The sequence below is a fragment of the Larus michahellis genome, chromosome 1, assembly GCF_964199755.1.
Source record: "Larus michahellis chromosome 1, bLarMic1.1, whole genome shotgun sequence".
Classification (NCBI taxonomy): Eukaryota; Metazoa; Chordata; class Aves; order Charadriiformes; family Laridae; genus Larus; species Larus michahellis.
In genome coordinates this window covers 123,985,096-124,006,295 of record NC_133896.1, presented here as the reverse complement: position 1 = coordinate 124,006,295, position 21,200 = coordinate 123,985,096, and the positions used below count along the sequence as shown (strand labels likewise).

The 21,200-nt window shown below is 35.2% G+C and overlaps 1 protein-coding gene across 2 annotated transcripts in view; it reads left to right on the top strand.

Moving 5' to 3' along the window:
• Window positions 1–20,887, top strand: part of BRWD1 (bromodomain and WD repeat domain containing 1) — a 59,013-nt gene extending 38,126 nt beyond the window's left edge. For both annotated transcript variants that reach the window (XM_074602223.1, XM_074602232.1), the window contains 12 exons: window positions 865–1,020; window positions 1,304–1,424; window positions 2,494–2,619; window positions 3,234–3,309; window positions 4,543–4,587; window positions 5,217–5,363; window positions 6,491–6,643; window positions 6,908–7,077; window positions 7,510–7,745; window positions 9,324–9,509; window positions 9,989–10,969; window positions 18,791–20,887. In XM_074602223.1, the coding sequence (XP_074458324.1) occupies window positions 865–1,020; window positions 1,304–1,424; window positions 2,494–2,619; window positions 3,234–3,309; window positions 4,543–4,587; window positions 5,217–5,363; window positions 6,491–6,643; window positions 6,908–7,077; window positions 7,510–7,745; window positions 9,324–9,509; window positions 9,989–10,969; window positions 18,791–19,938 (3,545 nt within the window). In that variant the 3' untranslated portion in view covers window positions 19,939–20,887. The remainder of the gene's footprint in view (window positions 1–864; window positions 1,021–1,303; window positions 1,425–2,493; window positions 2,620–3,233; window positions 3,310–4,542; window positions 4,588–5,216; window positions 5,364–6,490; window positions 6,644–6,907; window positions 7,078–7,509; window positions 7,746–9,323; window positions 9,510–9,988; window positions 10,970–18,790) is intronic.
• Window positions 20,888–21,200: the final 313 nt, after the last annotated feature.

Below are 21,200 nucleotides of genomic sequence, written 5' to 3'. Positions count from 1 at the left end.
CTGTTCAGCTGAAGGAAAAAGCAGTCCTTTTCATAAATGTAGAAGATCCTCTGCTAAAGCTTGGTGTTTTTTTTTTCACTACAGTAGTTGAAGCTGAAATGTATTTTAGAGTTTGTATGTAACATAATAATGGATTACAGTCATCCTAACACTGACAAGGATTCTATCTTTTTTCTTGCTTTCATTTTTTAATGGACAGACTCTTGGATGCCAATGGAAGTTCTTACTGTTAGTTTCCAGCTATAAGTCTACATGCTTTATACCATTACATTTATCTTCTGCATCAGCCACATTGCATTAGTCTTTGGAAGCGTGACTCTTTCCACAGAGCTATATATCACAGCTGTATGTTTCTACTAGTTCTTATTGTTTTGAAACAATTAATCTGACATGTTCAAAAGAAATATTTTTTTAAATGTCCAGGAGATCACAGTTGTTAATACCAGGAAGGATGTCACAAAACATATTGCCTATCTTGCACGTGTTTAAAGGTTGGGGGCACAAATTGACTCATTAAACTAAGTTAGGATTCTGTGAAGTTTTGGGTGTGCATTTAAAGTAAAAGCATATAAACAGCTCTTCTGAGTTTAAGTCCTCTTTTAAGTCTAGTGCTTAGATGAAGAGAGGAAAGAGTCTTCTGGAAATTCAGAACTGCAGAAAACTTGACTAAAGGATATCCTTGCTATTGTATGCATTTTGTGTACTTCTTTTCCCTGTAGTCTTAGATTCAAACTCCATTTTAAGGCAAGAATTTTTTTGTGTCAGTTATGAACACATGAGTATTTAATAAGTGTGAGTACTTAATTTATCTTGTTGTTTTGTGTTCTCACTTCTTACCCTTTCCTATTCGCTATCACTCTTCAGTTGATCAGCCAGAAGAATTAGGAGCTAGTGTTTCCGTGACTTTTGAAGAGGTGGAGAAGCTACTATACAAACCCCAAGAAGGGGAGTGGGGGATGAGATCTCGTGATGAAGCATGTGAACGGATTATCAGTGGTATTGATCAGCTTCTGACTCTTGGTGAGCATGTAATCTAACCTTTAGGTGGTTTTCTTCTATCATTGTATGTATAAACAGGTCCCTGGAATATCCATGGCATCCTTTAAAAACTCTCTATGATAAAGTACTATAAATGTTCATACACTTCTACATGCAGTTCTTTGTCTCTACTGAGGTTTTGGTTTTTTTTTTACATAATTGGTTTTATCAAGAAGAATTATACATAGCAGTTGAACACCTAGCACAATTGTAATATGCATAAAAGCCTTGAAATAGTTTAATTAATCTTGCTGTTTCTTAACAGACATTTCAGCAGCTTTTGCTGGTCCAGTTGACCTGTGTACATATCCCAAGTATTGTACCGTGATTGCTTATCCAACAGACTTGAACACTATTCGGACAAGACTGGCTAATCGATTTTACAGGTTAGTAATAGCAGTAGAAATAAGGGAAAATGTAGCCTTGAGTTAGTCCGTTGTGACAAGGTCTAAACTTTTTTTAGTAAGAAGAGCAATTACTCTTTCTACAAACATTCTGAAAAACAGTAGTGCAGTGTCTGAATTCAGCATTACTGGTGTTTTGTAGCCAGACTCTGCTGCTTGATAACTGCAACGTTATAGTAATTTTTATTAAGTTCCTTAGTTAAGGAAATTGATTTCAGCTTGTATTGGTACTGTTTTCAGAGTTACAGTAAACACTGATATTCTTTCTTCGAGAAATGTGCTATTTGAAATTAATAAATATTAAAACAAACCCTGAAGTTACTTCAGTGCTGGAGACTTAATTCAGATTTTGAACTGTTGTACATAAGTTACTTTGAACTTGATGAGGGTTAAGCTCTTAAGCGCTTATTACTTTCAGAAATGGACTTAAACACAGAGGTGAAATGTTAATATTACCACCAACATTTTAAATGATAAAAACTTACGGTACAGAATGAGGGACGAAACTGATAGGGCTTTGTAAAAAGCAACTTCTGATGTTTCCAGAACAAATGTTATAATTTACAGTGGTGATTAAAGAGTACTTTTTTTCCCTTCAAATGTAATTTTTTTAAAAAAGACATAAGTTTTTAAAGAATCCAGGGAATCCACAATCCTCACAAATATTTTAGTGATATTTTATAATTTAGCGGTAGCAAAGGCTAGTGCTTGCTTGGCTAGTTTTATTAACTGAATTTTAAGAATGAAAACAAAGCATGCTAGAGTTTCACAAGCTTTCTGAAGATGAATTATCAATAATGAATTGGAAAATGAGTAAGTAAAGATGTGCATTGTTGTTTTTGCTTCCTTGAGTGAGTATGTGTCTGTATATGTATACATGCACACATCAGTTTTCCATGTGAATGAAAAGTTTGAGACTGGTCTAATGAGACTTAAAACAAAGGACATCTATGTTAATCTAACATGGACAGGAAATTAATAAGATACATTTTTTGCAGTTTTTAAGCTTTTTATCTTAGTATTAAAGGTGCTATGTTTTTTTAATTTTAAGGAGAATCTCTGCATTGGTTTGGGAAGTAAGATACATTGAAAGCAATGCTAGGACCTTCAATGAACCTGGGAGTGCTATTGCTAGAGCTGCAAAAAAGATCACTACCCAGCTCTTAAAGTTTATCAAGTAAGTGGCATTTAATCTATAAAGTGCTTGAATACTCATGCTCTCTCTTACACAGTGGGAGAGTATAAGCATCTTAATATCCCTTGTTGTGAATTCTGCTTCTTTTGATTTCTTGCTGTTTTTCAATACACTGCAGGACAGTTGTATAATTCTTTCTCAGTATTATCTTAACTGGGGAAATACTTAAATGTTCAGCATAGAGACATTTTAACTTTTTCCCATAGTAGCATTCACTGGTATTTATAGTATCAAAATGTCACTTGACGTGAAAGTAGCTCAACCTATACAGTAAGTTCTGTGCTCTCTAGCATATGTGTAGAAGTTATTGTTGCAGCTTGTCTGACTTACTTCAGTTGTGAGATTTATTTTTGAAAAAAGTTAGTGTCCGCAGTCTTCCTCCAGGTAGATCAGGCATGAAGGCCTCTTTCAAATCCCTAATGCTAATTTCACCCTCCTCCCCTCACTTCTGAAATGCACTTTGTTAATATTATAATCATCTTGTGATTTTTATACTTCATTTAATTCTTAGTTACTGTCTTCCAGTCTTGGTTGTGGCTGGGAAATGATAGCTATGTTTTTGCTATTCCAGTAACAGAGATTTAATTGCATTATAGTGATCAAGACTGTACAAACATTTTTGAACTGTGTAGCACAACAGACGATGAACAAGATTGTCTTGATACTGATCTGGTAAGGATTTTTTTATGGATAATTTCAGTAATGTGTGGTAGTAAGAAAATACAACCAGCTTTCAAATACTTTTGGTAAAATTGCTCAACTATCTTTAGAGATGTTTGTGTGTATTTATACATTTAAATAGCTAATATAAACATGGAATGTATTATGAATGTGGGGAACGATGTGAGGAGATGCTTTATTAAAATAATTTTGAGTTGTCAGTATTTGCTAAGAAGTGTAGCAGATATGCATTCTGTACTTTGTGTGCTATCAATTACAACAATTCTTTGGTGTTTTGTGAGTGGTAGTGTATTTCTTAAGCATGTTAATCTGCAATAATATAATATAAATATTTCAAGAGTACATGAATAGCTGTCTTTCATTGTATTTTTAATTATATGCATCTGGTTATTTCTAAGGTCAAAATTGTCATTGATATAGCCATAAATACTAAAAGCTCACAAGTGGTATAACTATTGCAGTGATACTCTGGCTCTCAGTTTCTCCATACACCACAATATGAATCATGCATCACATTTGCATGCATCACTGAGAATTTAATAAAATGCATATATCTTAAATCTGATAGAGGTAAATGTGCACTGTTGTTATGTCATGAATGCTATCTGCAGTGCTGTATAGTGTAATTATAGTGCGCCCAAACCGATATCTTTTCACATATTAATTTCTAATTGGGCATTTACTAATAAGACTTCATAGAAGTTGCAAAGTAACTGCTCTCCCTTGCAGGTTAATGTGTAGGGAAGAAATTTTAGTTTCTTATCTTGCTACTTCAGCATCACCTTAGTACTTCCACATTGTAAGGTTTTTCTTTTTATCAAAAGTAACTTAATCACAACATGTCTTTTCCTAAACTCAGGACAAGCAAAAATGAGAAAATTTTATAACACTTATTATCAGTGAATTGAATTACTGATAATCTTTAGTCATTGAGGTTCAAAGCTGATGGGTATCTTCTCATTGCAGTTTATGGTGGTGGTTTTTCCTTTGTGTTAAGGACAAGAGTTGGAGGTGGGAATCTTCAGTGGCGGTATCTAGGATCTTGCTTTCCAAAGTCTCTCAAATGCTGTGTTGTATTTTTGATACACTCATCTTCTGTCTTATTGAGAGAAATTAGAAGAAAAATCTATTTTTAGCACAGTATCAAATCTAATGACACTTTGAGCACCCATTACCTATGTTTTCATACATAATTTTTAAGATGATTGAATTTATTTTGTGCAGGATGATGAAAAATGTCTTCCAAGAACATCATATAGAAGAAGAAAAGTGAGTTGGCTAATCTTTACCACATATACACAAATCGGGTCTGGCAGGAAAAATTAGTTAATAGACTGTATTAAAATTCTGTGGGAGAGTGATGCTTGGTTTTATAACAATCACAGAACAGAATTTTTCCCATGGTATTAAGGAAATAAAAGCTTTGCTTAAATAGCTGTTTGCTGTTTTAATGCATCTATACTTGTTCTGTTTAGTTGTCTAAGAAAATCTTACGACCTTGATACCAGTGCTGTTCAGTGTAACAGTTTTCAATTAGCTGAATGATACTGAAATAAAAACATTATTCAGCTGAGATGCAGGGGAAAAAATATTTTGAGTGATGGATATTATTCAAATCTTTTGATAATTATTTGGTATCAGAAGGCATATTTTTGTGTGCCTTAGTTATTTAGTATAAAAAAACACTTGAAAGATAGTAAAAGAATATTGTATAATTTGTCAGCTTATTCATAAAGATTAAGAAAAAATCAGCTAGTAGTATAGCACACTTTTTGTTATAAAACAATATGTTTGGAAGTGCATTTTTCTGCTACAGAAGTAATTCCAGACTGACTATCATGTTTAGTTTTTCTTGCTGTATTTCAGTGTTGCTTTTTTCTAACTTTTTTTTTTTGAAGGGGCGGGGCTTAAAAAAAGGAAAAAGCATGAAAAGTGGCTATGATGAAAACTGTTGGAAGAAGCAGTGTATGGAACTGGTAAATTTAATTTTCCAGTGTGAAGATTCTGAACCTTTCAGGCAACCGGTTGATTTGGATCAATATCCTGTAAGTTGTTCTTATTAACCTTTTAAGATATAAATATTATTTGGGTGTTTTTTTCTCTTTGCATTTGGTACTCTAATAAGATCTCCACATTGCTTTTGGAGCTGTTTGTTCCCTTTATGACTTTGGTCACAAACCATTGAAAGAAATTTGCTTTGTTCTGTGCTTAGAACTATGAGCTGTATGCTCTTAGTGCATCAAGATAGCATCCATCAAAATACTGACACAAAACAATTGTAGAGCAATGGTGGTGTCTACAAATATCCTGATAACCTTAGATATGGTTTGAAACCACTCACAGTCTTTTTCTGTTTGTTTTCTTGCTGTCCCTTATAGGGGAATAATTTTAGGTAAATCTTTATGTTCTTAATTAAAACTAGTTTCTTGCGGGACAATCTACAAAACCTGTTTACTGAGGCTGTGCTATAAACTTGTTATGTTCCATCTCTTTCTCTTAGCTGTTCATGGTATTCTTGATAACTCTTTGGTCTCTTTTTGTCTAAAAACCCAACTTTTAAGGAAAAAAATTTCTTAACAAGCATGCAGCTCTTCCTGTGGACTTCACGTCTTGAATTTGGGTCTCACTTCAGGTTTTAAAAACCTCTTGAGGTTCTCTAAAACTCATTAACAAAGAGAAAGATAGAGGTCTTTTGATTTGGGTATGTGTGTGTTTGGTTTTTTTTTAAACCAGATCAGTTTGCTTCTCGCAGTAAAATGCATCAGGGAAAGGACTACCCAACAATTTACAGCAGTCTCATTTCTCATTTTGATTAACAATAAAAACATCGAATGGTATGGTAGTTTTTACTGGGGAAACTCGGGAGAATTGAAACTGGAAATCTACATGTGCAGGCATGTGACATTGTATTAACTCATGATTCTTCAGAAATTCTGAAGAACACCTTGAAAATGAGCAAGAGTTTGCATGGGATAATGTAGTGGAGACTTTAAATCAACTAGTCTAAGCAAAAGCGTTGCTGTCTGGTGTGGTAGGTGGTTCTGTTTTCAGCTGATGGTTAAGAAAAATCTGTGTCCATATTATTTCTAAAACTTAAGGGTAGCTAAAATTCTAAAGTGTTGTTTTTCCTCTATACTTTCTTGAGTATTTTTTTCCCCTGTGTTTTATATAGGATTACAGACATATTATAGACACTCCAATGGACTTCGGTACAGTGAAAGAAACTCTGGAAGCTGGAAATTATGACACTCCAATGGAACTGTGCAAAGATATAAGACTAATCTTTAGCAATGCAAAATCTTATACTCCAAACAAAAAGTCAAAGGTAGCTATTAATATTGGTGGGGTTATGCTTGTCTTAATGAAATTAGTATTATTTTGGAATTACTTTTGATAAAGCTGCTGGTTGGGTACATAGCGGAGAGAAATATGACAAAAGTATTTAATATGTTCCTTTCTTGTTTATCTAGTGTTACATAGCATTGTGTGCCATGCCTTTCCTATTTCTTTTCTGCACAGATTTTAATTTTAGCAATGTTATTCTTGGATGAAAGGTTCTGTTTTTAATATAAGCCACTTCCTTACCTAGATTTATAGTATGACCTTGAGATTGTCAGCACTATTTGAAGAGAAAATAAGAAGGATTGTTTCAGATTTCAAGAATGGTCAGAAACAGAATGAAAAACTACGACGAAACCAGAGGTATACTAGAAGATTTCATAATCGAAACTCAGTGCAGCCTCCTACCAAAATGCTCAGGTAACCAAATTATGGAGATGTAGAGATATATCACAACTGACTAATATCTATACTGACAATCATATTTAGCCTATGAAGAGAACAATTGGTTTATTAAACAGTTAGCTAACTCCAGTGAGACTGAGTCTAGAAAGCATTCAGTATTAACTTGTTTGTTTCTCAGAGCAGAGAAAGAATGTCTCCTCTTACATAAGTTCACTAAGATTGTAGACTATTATTTTAATGAAAGTACTTAATGCTTATCCTTGTCAAAGTTAAAATTGCCCCACACCATGTTAGCTCACAAATCTAACTACCCTTCCATAAATCTAAAATCATATGGCATACAGTTACGTAAGCTTTCAGAGAGAAGTATTGTTAAAATACATAATTGCCATTATTTCTCATAGTTTTACAACCTGTGTTGCTTTTACTTCTTTCCCCTTTCACTAGAAATTTGAAGCAGAAACCATTGAAGTCTCAGGCAAAAACTGAATCTGAGCAGGAAGATTCTTTTACTCAACCTACCTCAAGCAGAGCTGCCTGTGTTGCAAGCCATAAAACGAATGCTAGCAATTACAACCATAGTTCCTCTGGTGAATCCTCTGATTCTGCATGCCTGGCATCATTTGAAAGGAATGGAAAAGCTAGATCCACAACACTAACAAACTGTTCTGCATTATCATCAGGTCAGAAATGGAATCTGTTTCAGATGAGGATTTTCATCTTGATCTTATCTATGAATTGTCCACTAATGTTACCTTTCCTTTATAACTGACATAATTTGCAATTGCATTTTAAATTGTTAAACGAGGTTTGCATTTTTAATGTGAAATTTTTTTAGACAAGATTTCTGTGCAGTTTGGTTTTTGCGTAATACAGAATTTTGTGTATTTTAATGGTTTTTGGACACTTACTAAATTATTGAATGTTATAAAAAGATCTGTGTACTGAACATAGAAATTTCTGCTTTAAAATCCCATAGAATGCAGTAAGTTTACTTAACTTTTATTAATGAAAAAGCTTGCGTCTAGGATAATTTGCTTCTTAGAGGCAGAGCTGTCTTGGTTGTATTTCTATTTTGCAGTCAAGTGGATGGGGTTTATTGCAGCTTGTATATGGGGATTCACAGCAAAGCCGAACTGAGTAAGACTGATAATAGAAAAAGTTCACCTGATAACTACATGGTTACTTGATGCTCTTAAGTCTTACCAAATAGAATAATAGAATTTCTTCATTTCAAGCAGCTGTTTTACAAAAGTCGTAGTGAATGGATGCCTCTTATTTGAGAGGAAAATGTAGTGTATTTGATAAATGGTACTATATAAAATACAGGTTATACACCCATATATGTTACATAAAAATTGTCATCCAAAATTAGCAAATGACAGAAGTTCCCCGAGACATAAAAACCTTCCTGTCTTTTCCTTCTTCCCCTGCACCTCACCTTTTCAAAGAATAAGAATGCAAGTCCTGGTAAGAGAGATGTGTCAGAATATGTTTTGTGTTCTTTTTTAACATGCTTTTCTCTTAAGTCTGCTACTTGGAAACAGCTGTGTTAATTTACTTGAAACTTACATACAGGTTAAAGAAGCTTCCTATCACTGAACACTGTAAAAAATATGGAGTGGTATATTTCTGTAGAGCTATTCGATTTCATACATGTAAGACATTTGTGTGGGCAGATGCAGGCAAGATGCAGGAACAACCACAAAAGCACAGATTGAAGACAAAGAACAAGTTTAATCTTGATATCTCACAGACCGGGGAGTCTCCAAAGCAACACCTGGGTAGAGGCACGCAAGCAGGGGATGCGGGCAGCAAGAGAGTCCATGTTAGCAAGGGCGTGCGTGGACTCCCTGTTCTCACTGGTATTTGAAGGGTTCAAACAGGCATATTTTCCCACTGTGCTTTGATCTTCTTCAACAACAGGCCAGGATTCTTAAGCAGCTAGATAAGGTGTCCCTAAGTCCATCTCAGACTCAGTTATCTAAGTGCAAGTGTTTTACTTGCGAGCACCCAAGACTGAATAACAATTAGTGTGATATATGTGATCCCCAGCACCCCAGGTGCGAGTCACTTGAGCGTATTTACAATCCTCCTTACCAGTCTTCTGTTGCTTTCCCAAACATTTAAGGCATGATAGTGTATTTGAAAATAATATCATGATGAAATTTTGAAGATTTACCGTATCAGCAATATGTAGCTTTTAAGGAAGCTAACTGTATGTTTAGAATTGTAATTGACAATTATTTTTTTTTTAACAGAAAGTGAAATAGAAGGCTCTTTGGTTTCTTCATCTACTTCATCTTCATCGTCTACAAGTAGCTCAGAAGACAGCAAAGAAAGCTCTGTGGCTCATGTGTCACCTCCACTACTCAATGGTGTATGTAAAAGAAAGAACAGCAATCGTAGGATAACTAGAAATCGAGCTGCTCAGAGAAAACAAATAGGTAAGATTTGAGTAGTTCTTGTGATCAGCAAATAACACAAGTGTGTATAAATATATAACTAAATGTAATTAGTATTTTTAAATTGTTGTATATGTAAGGTACTAACTTTTTCATGGGTGGTAGTTCTGAATCTCTCAAAATACTACACTGAACTTTTAAAAAGATTTTTTTCATTACTTAGGGAAGGAGGACAGAAACGGAGAGCCTAGTGAGAGGGAATGTCTTGCAATGTTTTATATCTTCATGAAAGTAAAAGCAATAATTCGTAAAGAAGTTCTAATTTTCACTAAACTAGAATGGATCTGAAACTTATGACATAGCTAAATAATTTCTCTTGGCAAACAACAAAAGCATGTAACTATTATTAGGAGTATATTTCACTTGTCATGTCTGTGGGTTGAACCTGTTCCAGATCTGGTAAGACTTAAGAAGCTGCTACTTTTTATACTTAAGATATTAATCTCTCCTTTCCTTTACAGGAACGCTTCTTCAGGAGAATGGGAATACAAGAAAAACTGTCAGGAAAAAGTTATATGGAAGTGACTCTGAAAATACTTCGATGGTGACATCTGAGTCACTCAGTGGTAGTACTGGTAGACATAGAAAAACTCTACGCAGAAGTGCTGCTGTGGCTGCTAATAAGTTAAGGCTAATGAGTGATGTGGAGGAAGAGGTTTCAAGCTCAGAAAGTATTGGCATTGGATGCAAGAACAGAAAACTGCCTCACCGAAATGCCTCAGCTGCAGCCAGGCGAATGTTACTGGAGGGGTCTGAGGATGATGCAGCCTTAAAGTCTGAAAGTGAAAAAGAAACAGAAGAGCCGCTTACCAAGAGGAAAATTCTTTCTCAACCTGGTTCATCTGCTGCACGAAGAAAATTTGTTAGTGAATCAGAAAATGAAACTTCAGATTCTGAAACACGTTCACAGATGAAGCAGAAAAACTGGCAAAACAATGGTCATAACCAGTTACGTGGGACAGTCCATTCTGTATCTCCCAAAAGGAAAAGTCCCACCCTAGACTTTTCAGAGGAGGACTCCAAAAGCCATAATTCAGAGGATGGGAGCAGTCAAAAAGTTTCTGACCAGTCAACATCTGCACATAATAAGCCTGCAGTAAGCAACTCTGAGGATGAAGTGGATTCTGAATCAGATAGATGGAACGCCAGAAAAGGAACTGGTCTGCAGCTTGCTGCCCCTTTGAAAAAAGCAAGAGTCTTGAGTGATTTAGAAGACACAGCAGAATCTGAAACAGAAGACAGAGAGGATGGGAGATTTTTTTTATTGGACACCTTGGTGCCAACTAGAGTTGCAGGGAGTTCAAAATCTGGACCTAGTGCCAGTTTCAATCACTCTTCTGATACAGAATCTGGGACAGATTCCAATAACAGTAATTATTGTGAAAGTTCTTCAAAAACAAAAAAGAGGAAGAGAAAAGGAAAACCGAAAATCGTTAGAAAAGGTAAAATTTTTCAAGTTAATGCATCTAACTCTTGATACTGACTAGATGAAGGAGACAACATAAGATTAATGACTGGATAATGATTGGGAGGATTTGGACTATGTAAATGTAATAGTGTTCCTTGTTCTAAAATAACTATAAATGGGGGAAGGAGAACTATAAGGTATGGTGATGATGATAACAGTGTCTAGAAAGTCTAGACAGATTTGGAACTGGGAGGTTACCAAACACAGTACTGAGAAAAAACTGTAATAGTTTTATGTAGTTCTATGGTATTTAGAAGTCCATTCAGACTGAATGCTGGCCGTTGTTGTGCGTTTCAGGCAATACATTCTTCTCAAAAAAAAAAAAAAAAAAATTTGGCATGAAATCATGATTGTTTTTTCCATATTTAACTTGCGCTTGCTTATCTGTGTAGCAGTATGTAGTAACTAATCCTGCAATACCCATTCTGAAGTAATACTGCATGTGTCTGCATTGTGACAGTTAAATTTGAGGAACATTGGCTTTCAGGTTTGTTGGCAAAAACCTAAAGAATATTCTGAAGGGTGCTGTGAACGAGTTCTATGGTATGCAGCTTGAGGTAGCAGAAAATCTCATATAAGTAGATTCTCTTTCTTTGGCCTGCTCCTTGTTTCGAGAATTTCAGTAACAAAACCCCTCTAGTTTGTATTTCTGTTACCTTGAGTTTGTGAGTAAAGTAATAGTTCTTACTTTAGATTATCTTAATTTTCTGTTGAAATTTTCTGTGCTAAAGCAGACTTGCAACCATTATTTTCAGTTGAAGTAACTTTATTTTTATTGATGGTCTTTCAAAATTAATTTGGTTGAAAGGTGCTTTAAATATTCTTACTTTCATAGTGTATGTTGGAACCCGTAACTTGATTTGACTTTTGGATTTTATTCGGTCAGCGATGTGTAGTGTCCTTAAGACAGACGCACTTTGATGCTGCATTGGTAGTGTTCTGATGCATGTCTGGCTTCTCCCAGATTTAACATTTAGGGGGTTTGGGTGGTTTTGGGGGGAGAGGAGGGCAGGGGATGCTGTTACCAATACAGTGGTGACCCTCCTATTCCGTGCTTGCTTTAGTTCCATAGGTTCAGGGCTGTCTAAGCAGTGTTGTATCTATCTCATTGAAGCATCATGTCCCTGCTCTAGCTACATTATCATACTGATAAGACATTGCATGAGAAGATCTCTGTAAAGCGGTTAACAACAGCCAACTGAAGGGCAGAAATTCCAGATAGTTGCAGAAGCAAGTTTTACCATTCCACTTGTTTCAAGTTCTTTACTTTTTGGGTTTTTTTTCTGTAATTTTGTCCGTTATGCAAATACTTGTGTATGCTAGCTGACACATCATGATTTGGGGATTTGGTTTGGGGTTTTGTTTTTTTAAAGTTTATCAGAATGATGCTGAGATTTATTAAAACAGGTTCCATACGATACGTGTCTTCATATTGTTAGGAGATTGGGCCTGACTTAAAATTTGAAAGACCGTTGCCGTTTGGTTTAATCCTTCCAAACCTGTCACTGAATCACAGAGACCAGATTCTGAACCTCTGAAAACTCTTTAGGAATTTTAACTGGTTGGGGTTTGGGGATTCCACCCCCACCGCCCCACAAAAAAAAAAATAATTGTGAAAGATCTTAAACACTCTTAAAAGACTTGACTTGACAGAATAACCATAAGTGGCAATAGATGCAGTTGGATCATTAGCTTTTTCTAAAATACCTAACTTTCTTCAAGTGCAAGTCGTCAGTATGCTTTACAGTGAGTAAAGCAAATTTTTCAGGCTTTGACAGCTCTCATGACTTGCAGTTATCCTAAAAAGGAAAATGAGTATGTTTAATGTGCAGGATTGTATTGTGTGAACTGTTGCACACGCTTTTACATAGTATTTATTTTTATTTGCAAGACTTCATTATATAGCTTCTGTTTTATTATTATGGTGCAAAGACTAATCTTTCCCAGTGGTCTTCCTCACCCACCTCCCTCAAAGTAGTCTGCATTGTTTAGCCTTAACACATGGGTTTACAGGAATTTACTGCCCCACAAATAGTTATCAAAAGTCATTAAAGGAATTAAAGAAAAAAGGTATTCAAGCTCAAGGGGTTGTTTGGTTGTTTTCTGTACCAAGCATACAAAACAGAATTAAACTTTTCTGGCTCACATAATATTTGATCAGAGTTGAAGACTGTAACGTTTTGGAGCAAAAATTCCTATCAGTTGTGTTCAGTTACTTTCTACGCCACTTAATTTGACAATTGAGAAAAAGAGACATCTTCAGTACTGCATTACAAAAGAGTAAAATCTTTTTGTGTCCAAGCTGCTTCTTTTCCAGTGTTCAGTGTCAACTGAATGCTTCCTGGCCAAAAAATACGGTGGGAGAAAGGATTATTACTGACAGCATGTTTGGTTGGTTGGTTGGTTGGTTGTTTTCTTCAAGGCTGAGTAAACTTTTACCAGCCTTGTAAATTTGATTGTTTCACATTTTTGTGCCCTCTCAGGTAGTGGCTTTGATACACACTTGTAATGCAGCAGTTTAAGAATCTTGAGAACAAAACGATTGTCTCTTAAGAGGAATCTATCTTGACAGTTTTCCACAAGGAATACCTACTTCTTTTGTATTGAAAAGATCTTAGTATTTGTAGCTGTTACACATACTGAAAACGTTTTTATGTTTTAATATTAGCAATGTGAAAGGATGCCAGATGGACGTGAGGAGCAGCAATAAAGAGCTGCTGAGTTCTGTAATTGGCTATTGAACTCAAGACATGTCAGAACTATGTTGCCACGGTCCCCTTCTAAAACTTAAGAAAATTGGGGTGGGGGAAATCCTGTAATATTTTTATAGAACTGAAAATCTTACTTGAATGTGCTTCATATGTCGAAACTCCTGAGTCAAATATAAAACTTCTGGGTTTGGTGGTTTATTTTGGTTTGGTTTGTGTTTTTTTTTTTTTTTAGACTTGTACTATTTGAGAAAATTTGAAGAGACTTTTAATACAGCAAAAAGGGAAGGCTTTTCTACAAATATTTCATCTTGTGGGAATTTGTAGCTTTTTGAGTAGACAGTTGGTAACGTTTCCCTTATGAAGCTTGTCTAACATGTCATTTTTAAGGGTAAAACAAGACTGGTTACTTTTAAAAACTTTCCACGCACTTTTAGTGTAAATGCTTCCTGTGAAAAGTAGAAGCAGTCACTCTGGGTAGCTATCACTGAGCTTTTGGTCTCTTAGCTTTTCCTTTGAATGTTAACATGGATGTTTTAACTGTTTATAGTGTAGTGTTTTAAAGCTTGATGAAAATCTGGTTTCTGTTCTCTTTAACGGAATTCTTTAACACTCTGGTTAAACTGTAGCTTCTGCTGTATTGTGTACCTTTTATACCCATGGGTCTGAAAAGTTGATTTGTCTTCCACGTCTAACTTGGAGCAAAACTCCTCATACTCACATTTTGTCTCTTAAACTTTTTGTATTGTTTCTTCTTTTTTTTTTTTTGTTTTGTTAATTCTCATCCTTTTACTTTGGCCATAGCTTCTTTAATAATCGATGTTCATCCAGTAGGTAAAACTGCCAATCAAAAGCAAATTCAGGATTGTTTCCATACGCAGTTGGTGCCAAACATTGGCAAGTATCAGTACGTATTAGCAGTTAGTTGCCAAGCGCTGCATTTGTTTAACGATCATAATAACATTACCAAAGATTTTAATAAGATTCAGTAAGAAAATAAACAGTATATTTTTTACTTTAATATCCACCTTTTTGCTTTAAGGGGGCCTCATTTATTATGGAACAGTCTTAACTCATACAAAATGTTTACCATTCCAGGCCCTGTATAACCACCCAAAAGTTGAGGTGCATGCACAGCAGGATGTCATTTTTGTTGTTTTGTCACATTTGTTGTTTTACCAAAGCAACATGTCTTTTTAAAGCTCTTAAATGAAGAGACCCCATCCTTAAGGTAATCCTTAAGTAAGTATGGGGCAAGAGCGAGTATCACTAAATTTCTACAAGGCCATGCAATAAGCTCTTTAAAAGTCAGTAAGGATAAAATACAGTAATGCATACTTGCATCATTTGGGTCTCATTGCACAGTCACCTGCCAAGAGGGCTGAGTATGCTGTTAACTTAGTAAAAAACTGCAGGTTATGTTTCCAGTATATACAGAACCAGATGGTTAAAGACATAGGGCCAAGTTTGAGACTTCTTTCATGTGAAAGAGGAAGATATCACTGTCCTATACAGTGTTCCTTATAGGCAGGTAATTTCCAGGCATTTAGTTTTCTTTATGTTGTGAGTTATTCCCACTGTTGTTCTGTTGAAACATTAGTTGTCCTGTATGTGAACTGATAGCTAGCTTTGGACAGTGTTTACTGTAAAACATAATATTTATTTTCCATTTCAGCTTATCTAATCTTTATTGTATCTAATTTGAGATATTACCACAGGGCATCTGCTAATTTAAAAATAATTCTGTAACTACCTTTCTAGCTCATTTTTCTCCTCAACAGTCAATAGATGCAACAACAGATGTGCTATTAACACAGCCTAGTTTACTGTGGTTTGCCAAACTGATGCATGTATTGCTCTTTTGTAAAGAGGCTGACAGCTGTAAACAGGATGCTAAACTTGTTTGTACTTCTAAAAGTTATTGTTGGGTACTGCTGGAGTATATGCATACTTTTATTTAAATACATACGTACAGGCACATCTGTATTTTTATAATATCTATTTTCAAATAAATATATATTCTCTATATATGTAGCTATATATCCACTATGCAATTAACCAGATAAGCAATTTATGTGGAAACTTTGATTTGGTTATTTTTTTAAATATATATAGTATGTATACACTACATACAGTATATTCTAATATCTAAACCATAGCATATATAGTGCTGTAATGTATATTATATTTGATATTTTTTATATATATAATAGATATACAGTATATAGCATGGTTTTTTATATATTAAAAAAAACAACAAACAAAACAAACTAAAGCAAAGTTTTCACATAAATTGCTTAGCTAGTCGGTAGGTGTTGGGAAATATTTTGGGGGCTATAGTACAACCTGCAGATTAGCTGACTGTAGAGATACGGCTGGATATTCCTACCCAGTATTGCAGCCTGGACTTCCAGGTTTAGAGTTTGATGGCATGAACTCCAGGACAGCTTGTCACAATGGTAAACTTTTGATGGACAAGGCTTTCATATCTTGGTGCTGTTCTTTGAAATGCTCTCCCAGTTTTTGTGGGTAGTAGAGTTTGTTTAATCTACGCTCTTCATGCCTGTGCAATCTGTTTGTACCTTTGCAGCATTTAATTTAGGATGTTCATTGTGTAGTTTCATTAAGATTTAATTAAAAAATAAGATGAGCTTTATACAAATTTGCTCCAAATTTAAGTTTTTTGTATGCAAAATATAGATTTAATATTCTGGTAGTGTGCTGCAGAAAGGCTGAATTCCTTTATCCTTTAGTCTTGCATTCCATTTTATGAATTAGCTGCTGGAACTTTGAAAATACACATAATCTGTTTATTATGATAAAAGCTTTTTTCCTCAAAACATGCATTTATAAACACCTAAGCACCTGTCTCTCTGAAACACTGGCTAAAATCATTGTGTGCATTCTTTTTTCCTTGTTTTACGTGCCTTTCTTGGAATAGTTCCAGGTGATGTCTTTAAGCTTTAAACATTTATTTCTTCAGATGGCCAAAGGGGATTATGTTAGCACTTGGCATTAAGGCTGGGCTGTCTTTTCCGCCTTTCCAAATTGCCCTTCTAGTACGTGAGCGTAGCTCAACGCAGGTGTAGGGAAATCTTAATCCTAGGGTTGGGTTATACATTTCCACACTTAATTAACTGGTCAAAATGTCTCTTTGTACCAGTAACTTGTGTGTTGTTGTTTGCCACCACTAGCAGGTTATGATGCATTGTTACGTTTACTTACAGTGTTTTCCTGTTAAAAGTGTAATTTATCATGTTAAAGCTCTTTGCTCCTGCCTGTTCAGGTTTACCTTGTAACAGCTATGAGCAGCAGCCGTATGTTGTGTACATGTCTACTTAAAAGTATTGGAGGACAGTGTATAATTAAAGCTTTAGTTCCTCATTTTTTTTAATCTGTGAATTAGTTCACCTTTTACACAGCATTATGCAGCACTCAGCAGAAATGTATTCTGGTTTAGCCATAAAATCACACGGTACAAATAGTAACAGTAGTAGTGTTTGTGTATAATTTCTGCAGACTGTTAGAAAAGACGATAACTTAATTATCCTTTAGAAGCATCAAAATAGGAATATACTGGAGTAGTACATAAAAGGATTTCCATTGAAATAATGAACAGATTTGGTGTCTGAAGAGATTTTTAATATAGGTGCTCACGGGACACAAAGTCAAATGTCCAGCTTAACTTTTTTTTTTTAACTTTCTATAATACATCTTCATTGCATTTATTCTTGTCAGTATTTAGGGAAAATGTTGTTCCTGTACTTACCTCACAGGTGAGGAAGTGGGGAACAAGAGAGTCCAAATGCCTTGCAGTGCTAACACTTCTGGTTAAGCTGTCCATAGGAGCAAGGAACTGAAGCTCACTTGGTTTTAACTCTCAGGCTAGTGTTCCTGTGTGTGGGTGGCTGTCATTCTCAGCAGGCGTTTGGCCATTAGCAGTTCAGACAGGTTAAACAAAGTGAGCAAGACAAGCTTGTTTCATCCTTCTGTGAAGGAAGAAGAGAGAGTATGCCCACTATAAACTCCTCTTGTTTCCCTAAACTTCTACTTGAAAAAGTATTTAGCTGCTTAGTGTTGTGCAAACATGCAGCAGCTGCTGTGTTTTTCCCCTCTGCTGAGTACAGGTGGAGAATCATCAAAACGAATGAGTTTCAGCCAGAACAAAATTGACTGTTATCAGGAGATAATAGATTAATACAATGTAGAGGCTTTAATGGAACATATTTTTATAAATCTTGTGCATAAAATCAGTAACAGGTACAAAGAAATGCTAGATGGACAACAATCTTGGGAGAACTAACTTTGCAAAACACATTTAATGCCAAAAAACCCCAAAATTTTGCTACTTTATCAAGTCTATGCAAACATATATACTTCAAGAACTTCTGCTTTTAATTTTTATTAATACCTATGTGTAATTCTATTTAGAAGGTAAAAGTTTAAAACATTGATCTTCATAGCATCGTTCACGTTATTTACAGATTGAATATCTGTTTTAAAACCCAACATAAGAAGCAAGTGCTATATTAAAAATACTGAATGGAAGATTCACTAAGCAATCTTACTGTTTAAGTCGCTAAGGAACCTGAACAGTTTAAATGTTCTCTATGTGAAACAATCTTAAAATTGTGAAATCCATCTGATGCTTGTGTCTACGTAAAATACTATAATATCTTTTTTTTTTAATAAAAGGTCTAAAATGTGTAACAATTCATTTTGAAAGTTTGTTCTAGTAAGAAAATGATAGTTTCTAACAATAGAAGTATTAGTGATATAAAAGCATCTGTTTGTTAAGTTAGGTAATTTGTAATTCTAAGCTAATTACTAGAGTGATGTTAAAGAATATTACTTTCAAATGCTTTAATTATCTCAATGCAAAAGAGTAATGCTGAGAGTTAGAAGTATGCCTGGGGCTATCTCACTGTATTTTTAGTAAAGACTTAAGGTAAATTGCCTGTAACAGCTAAATTAAAAAAAACTACGTTTTGTGTATTTTATTAAAGGTGGTAGTGTTTGTGCTTAATAGACTTATTATTTCAGGAATGTAAGTTACTAAAAAGAACTTTTAAATCTTTATTTTGTAGAATCAACATCTGAGGAGACTGGACAAAGTGCAAAAGTGCTCAGGAGCAGGACGTGTATCATTAACTACAAGAAACACATAAAGCTGTCTAACGTGACTGAGAAGAAAAATCCACGTAGATGTGCCACTTTGGCAGCTAATAAGATTAAGATAATGAGCGATACAAAGGAAGAATTATCAAGTTCAGAAAGTGTTTACACAGTAAAAAAGAACAGACGGCTTCATGGCAATGTGTCTGCAGCATCCAGGAAGAAACTGATTGGCAACTCAGAGGTAGATGCTTCCTTAAAGTCTGAAAATGAGAAAGAACAGCTTTCTGGCAGAAAAAAACTTTCCTGCCCTGAATCATCTGCTCCTAAAAGAAAATACATTAGTGACTCTGAGAATGAAAAAACAGAATCTGAGGCAGAGATAAAAGTGACTGAAAAGCAGAATGATGATAACAACAAGCAGGCACACAAAACAGTCTGTGCAGCAGCTCTTAAAAATCTCGAATACGACTCTTCAGAGGAGAATTCCACAAACCACAGGATGGAAAATGGGAGAAACTGGGGAAGTTCTAGTCAGTCAACTTCAGCCCACAACCATCGTATGAGCAACTCTGAAGAGGAGGTAGATTCTGACTTAGCTAAACACAAAACTAAAAATATCAGAGAAGTTGTAAATAGAAAATCTAGACCTGCTTGCAAAAGATCAAAATTATCAGATGACTTGAAAGAAACAGCAGAATCTGAAACGGGGGGGAAGAAAGATGAAAAAAGCTCAGTATCAGAGAATGTGGAAGCACCTGGGACTGCAGGTAGTTCAAAAGCTAGTTTCAATTGTTCTTCTGATTCAGACTCTGAGACTGATAACAGTATCTATAGCGATGCCACAGAAACAAGAAAGAGAAAAAGGAAATCGGAAATTGTTAGAAAAGAAATTAACAATTCCAGCTCACCTAAGCCTTCCAGAAGACCCCAGCGAAGGAAACGTTGGAAACCTAATCAAGAAAATGACTCTGAAGATTTGGATTACACCAAATATAGAAGAGCTAATCGTCGTTCTAAGATAAGAACTCGGAACGGCGGTAGACGGACTGTGAGATACGACGATTGTGACGAGGACGATGATGACAGAGGTTTAGATGATGTAGATTGCAAAACGTAACCTTAAAAGGAAAAGCCAGCCCACTTTTTTTTTTTTTTTTTATGGTAATAGCACTAGAACTCATGATGGATGCTGGCTCTTCTTTGTCCTACATTTCAGGGAATATATTTATATTTTTCTATGAAAAAGTTATGAATGTGATTAGACGATGACTTTCTCCTTTTCATATTTTGACTTGCACTTGCCTGCCCATGTAGCAGCATTTAGCACAGATGCCAAAATGTGCCTCATTATAGGGGCAATTTTTTGTCTTTATTGGTATTTTATTACATATAACAAGAGTTAAAAAAAAAAAGTTAAAACACTGCGCAACAGGTTAATAGCAGTATGTTGAGTATTATTGTTATGGGTGCTGCAATGGAATACTACCTAGGTCATACAACATTCAAGAACAGATTTCAAACATCTCTAATGCTGTATGAAATCATATACAATAGTAACAGGCTTATAAATAATACTATACACTATAAAATCTGGCGGATGCTAGCATTGCATCAAAAGAGTAATGAACGGTCACTAGGCTAACAACTTTACAACTTGTATTAGTACAGATGTTAAATGTTCTGTACTTCTATTACTGATAACATGCAACTAGAACCAGTTACCAGTGAAAAAGCATATTTGCCAATTAAAAAGGCGTATTGGTGCTGGTGAAGAGAGGATTTATGCTGACAGGTAGTACTATCATTATTAATGTGACTTCTATACTGTAAACTTAAGAACATGAAATGCAGGTGAACTCTTGGGCCTAAGGGGTTTTGTGTGTTTTCTTTATAAAATAGAAAAACAAACAAAACACTTGTTCTGTTTTCTTTATGCGTGAAAAGCTTGAGGTGCAGGATTCTTACATTCCAGACCTTTTTGCTACATTTCTGTTGTTCTTCCATATTTAAACTTTTAAGTGCTTTTATGTTAGAATTCTCATTGATTAAAACTTAACAGTTTCTGATTATTGCAGTACATTTCCTATTTTTGAGATGTTTGAGGTGGCTGTTGTTGACAAGAAATAATTCGTGCGTGGAAAATAGGAGCGAGTCTCTCCAGGAAAAATGTGTAAATTCTTGATTGGCCACATATCAACTACGAGAAAGCAATGCACCTCTCAACTTGTAGCTTGCTTTTCCCTGGAGCTCTGCTAGGGGAAGCCCCACCATCACTGCCACCAGGAGGAGCTTGGTGATCTCCACTCCTGGTTTCCTCCCTCTGCTCTGCTGGGTGCCTTTCTCACAGTAAAACTCTGTGATTCCTGATCTCGCTGTTTA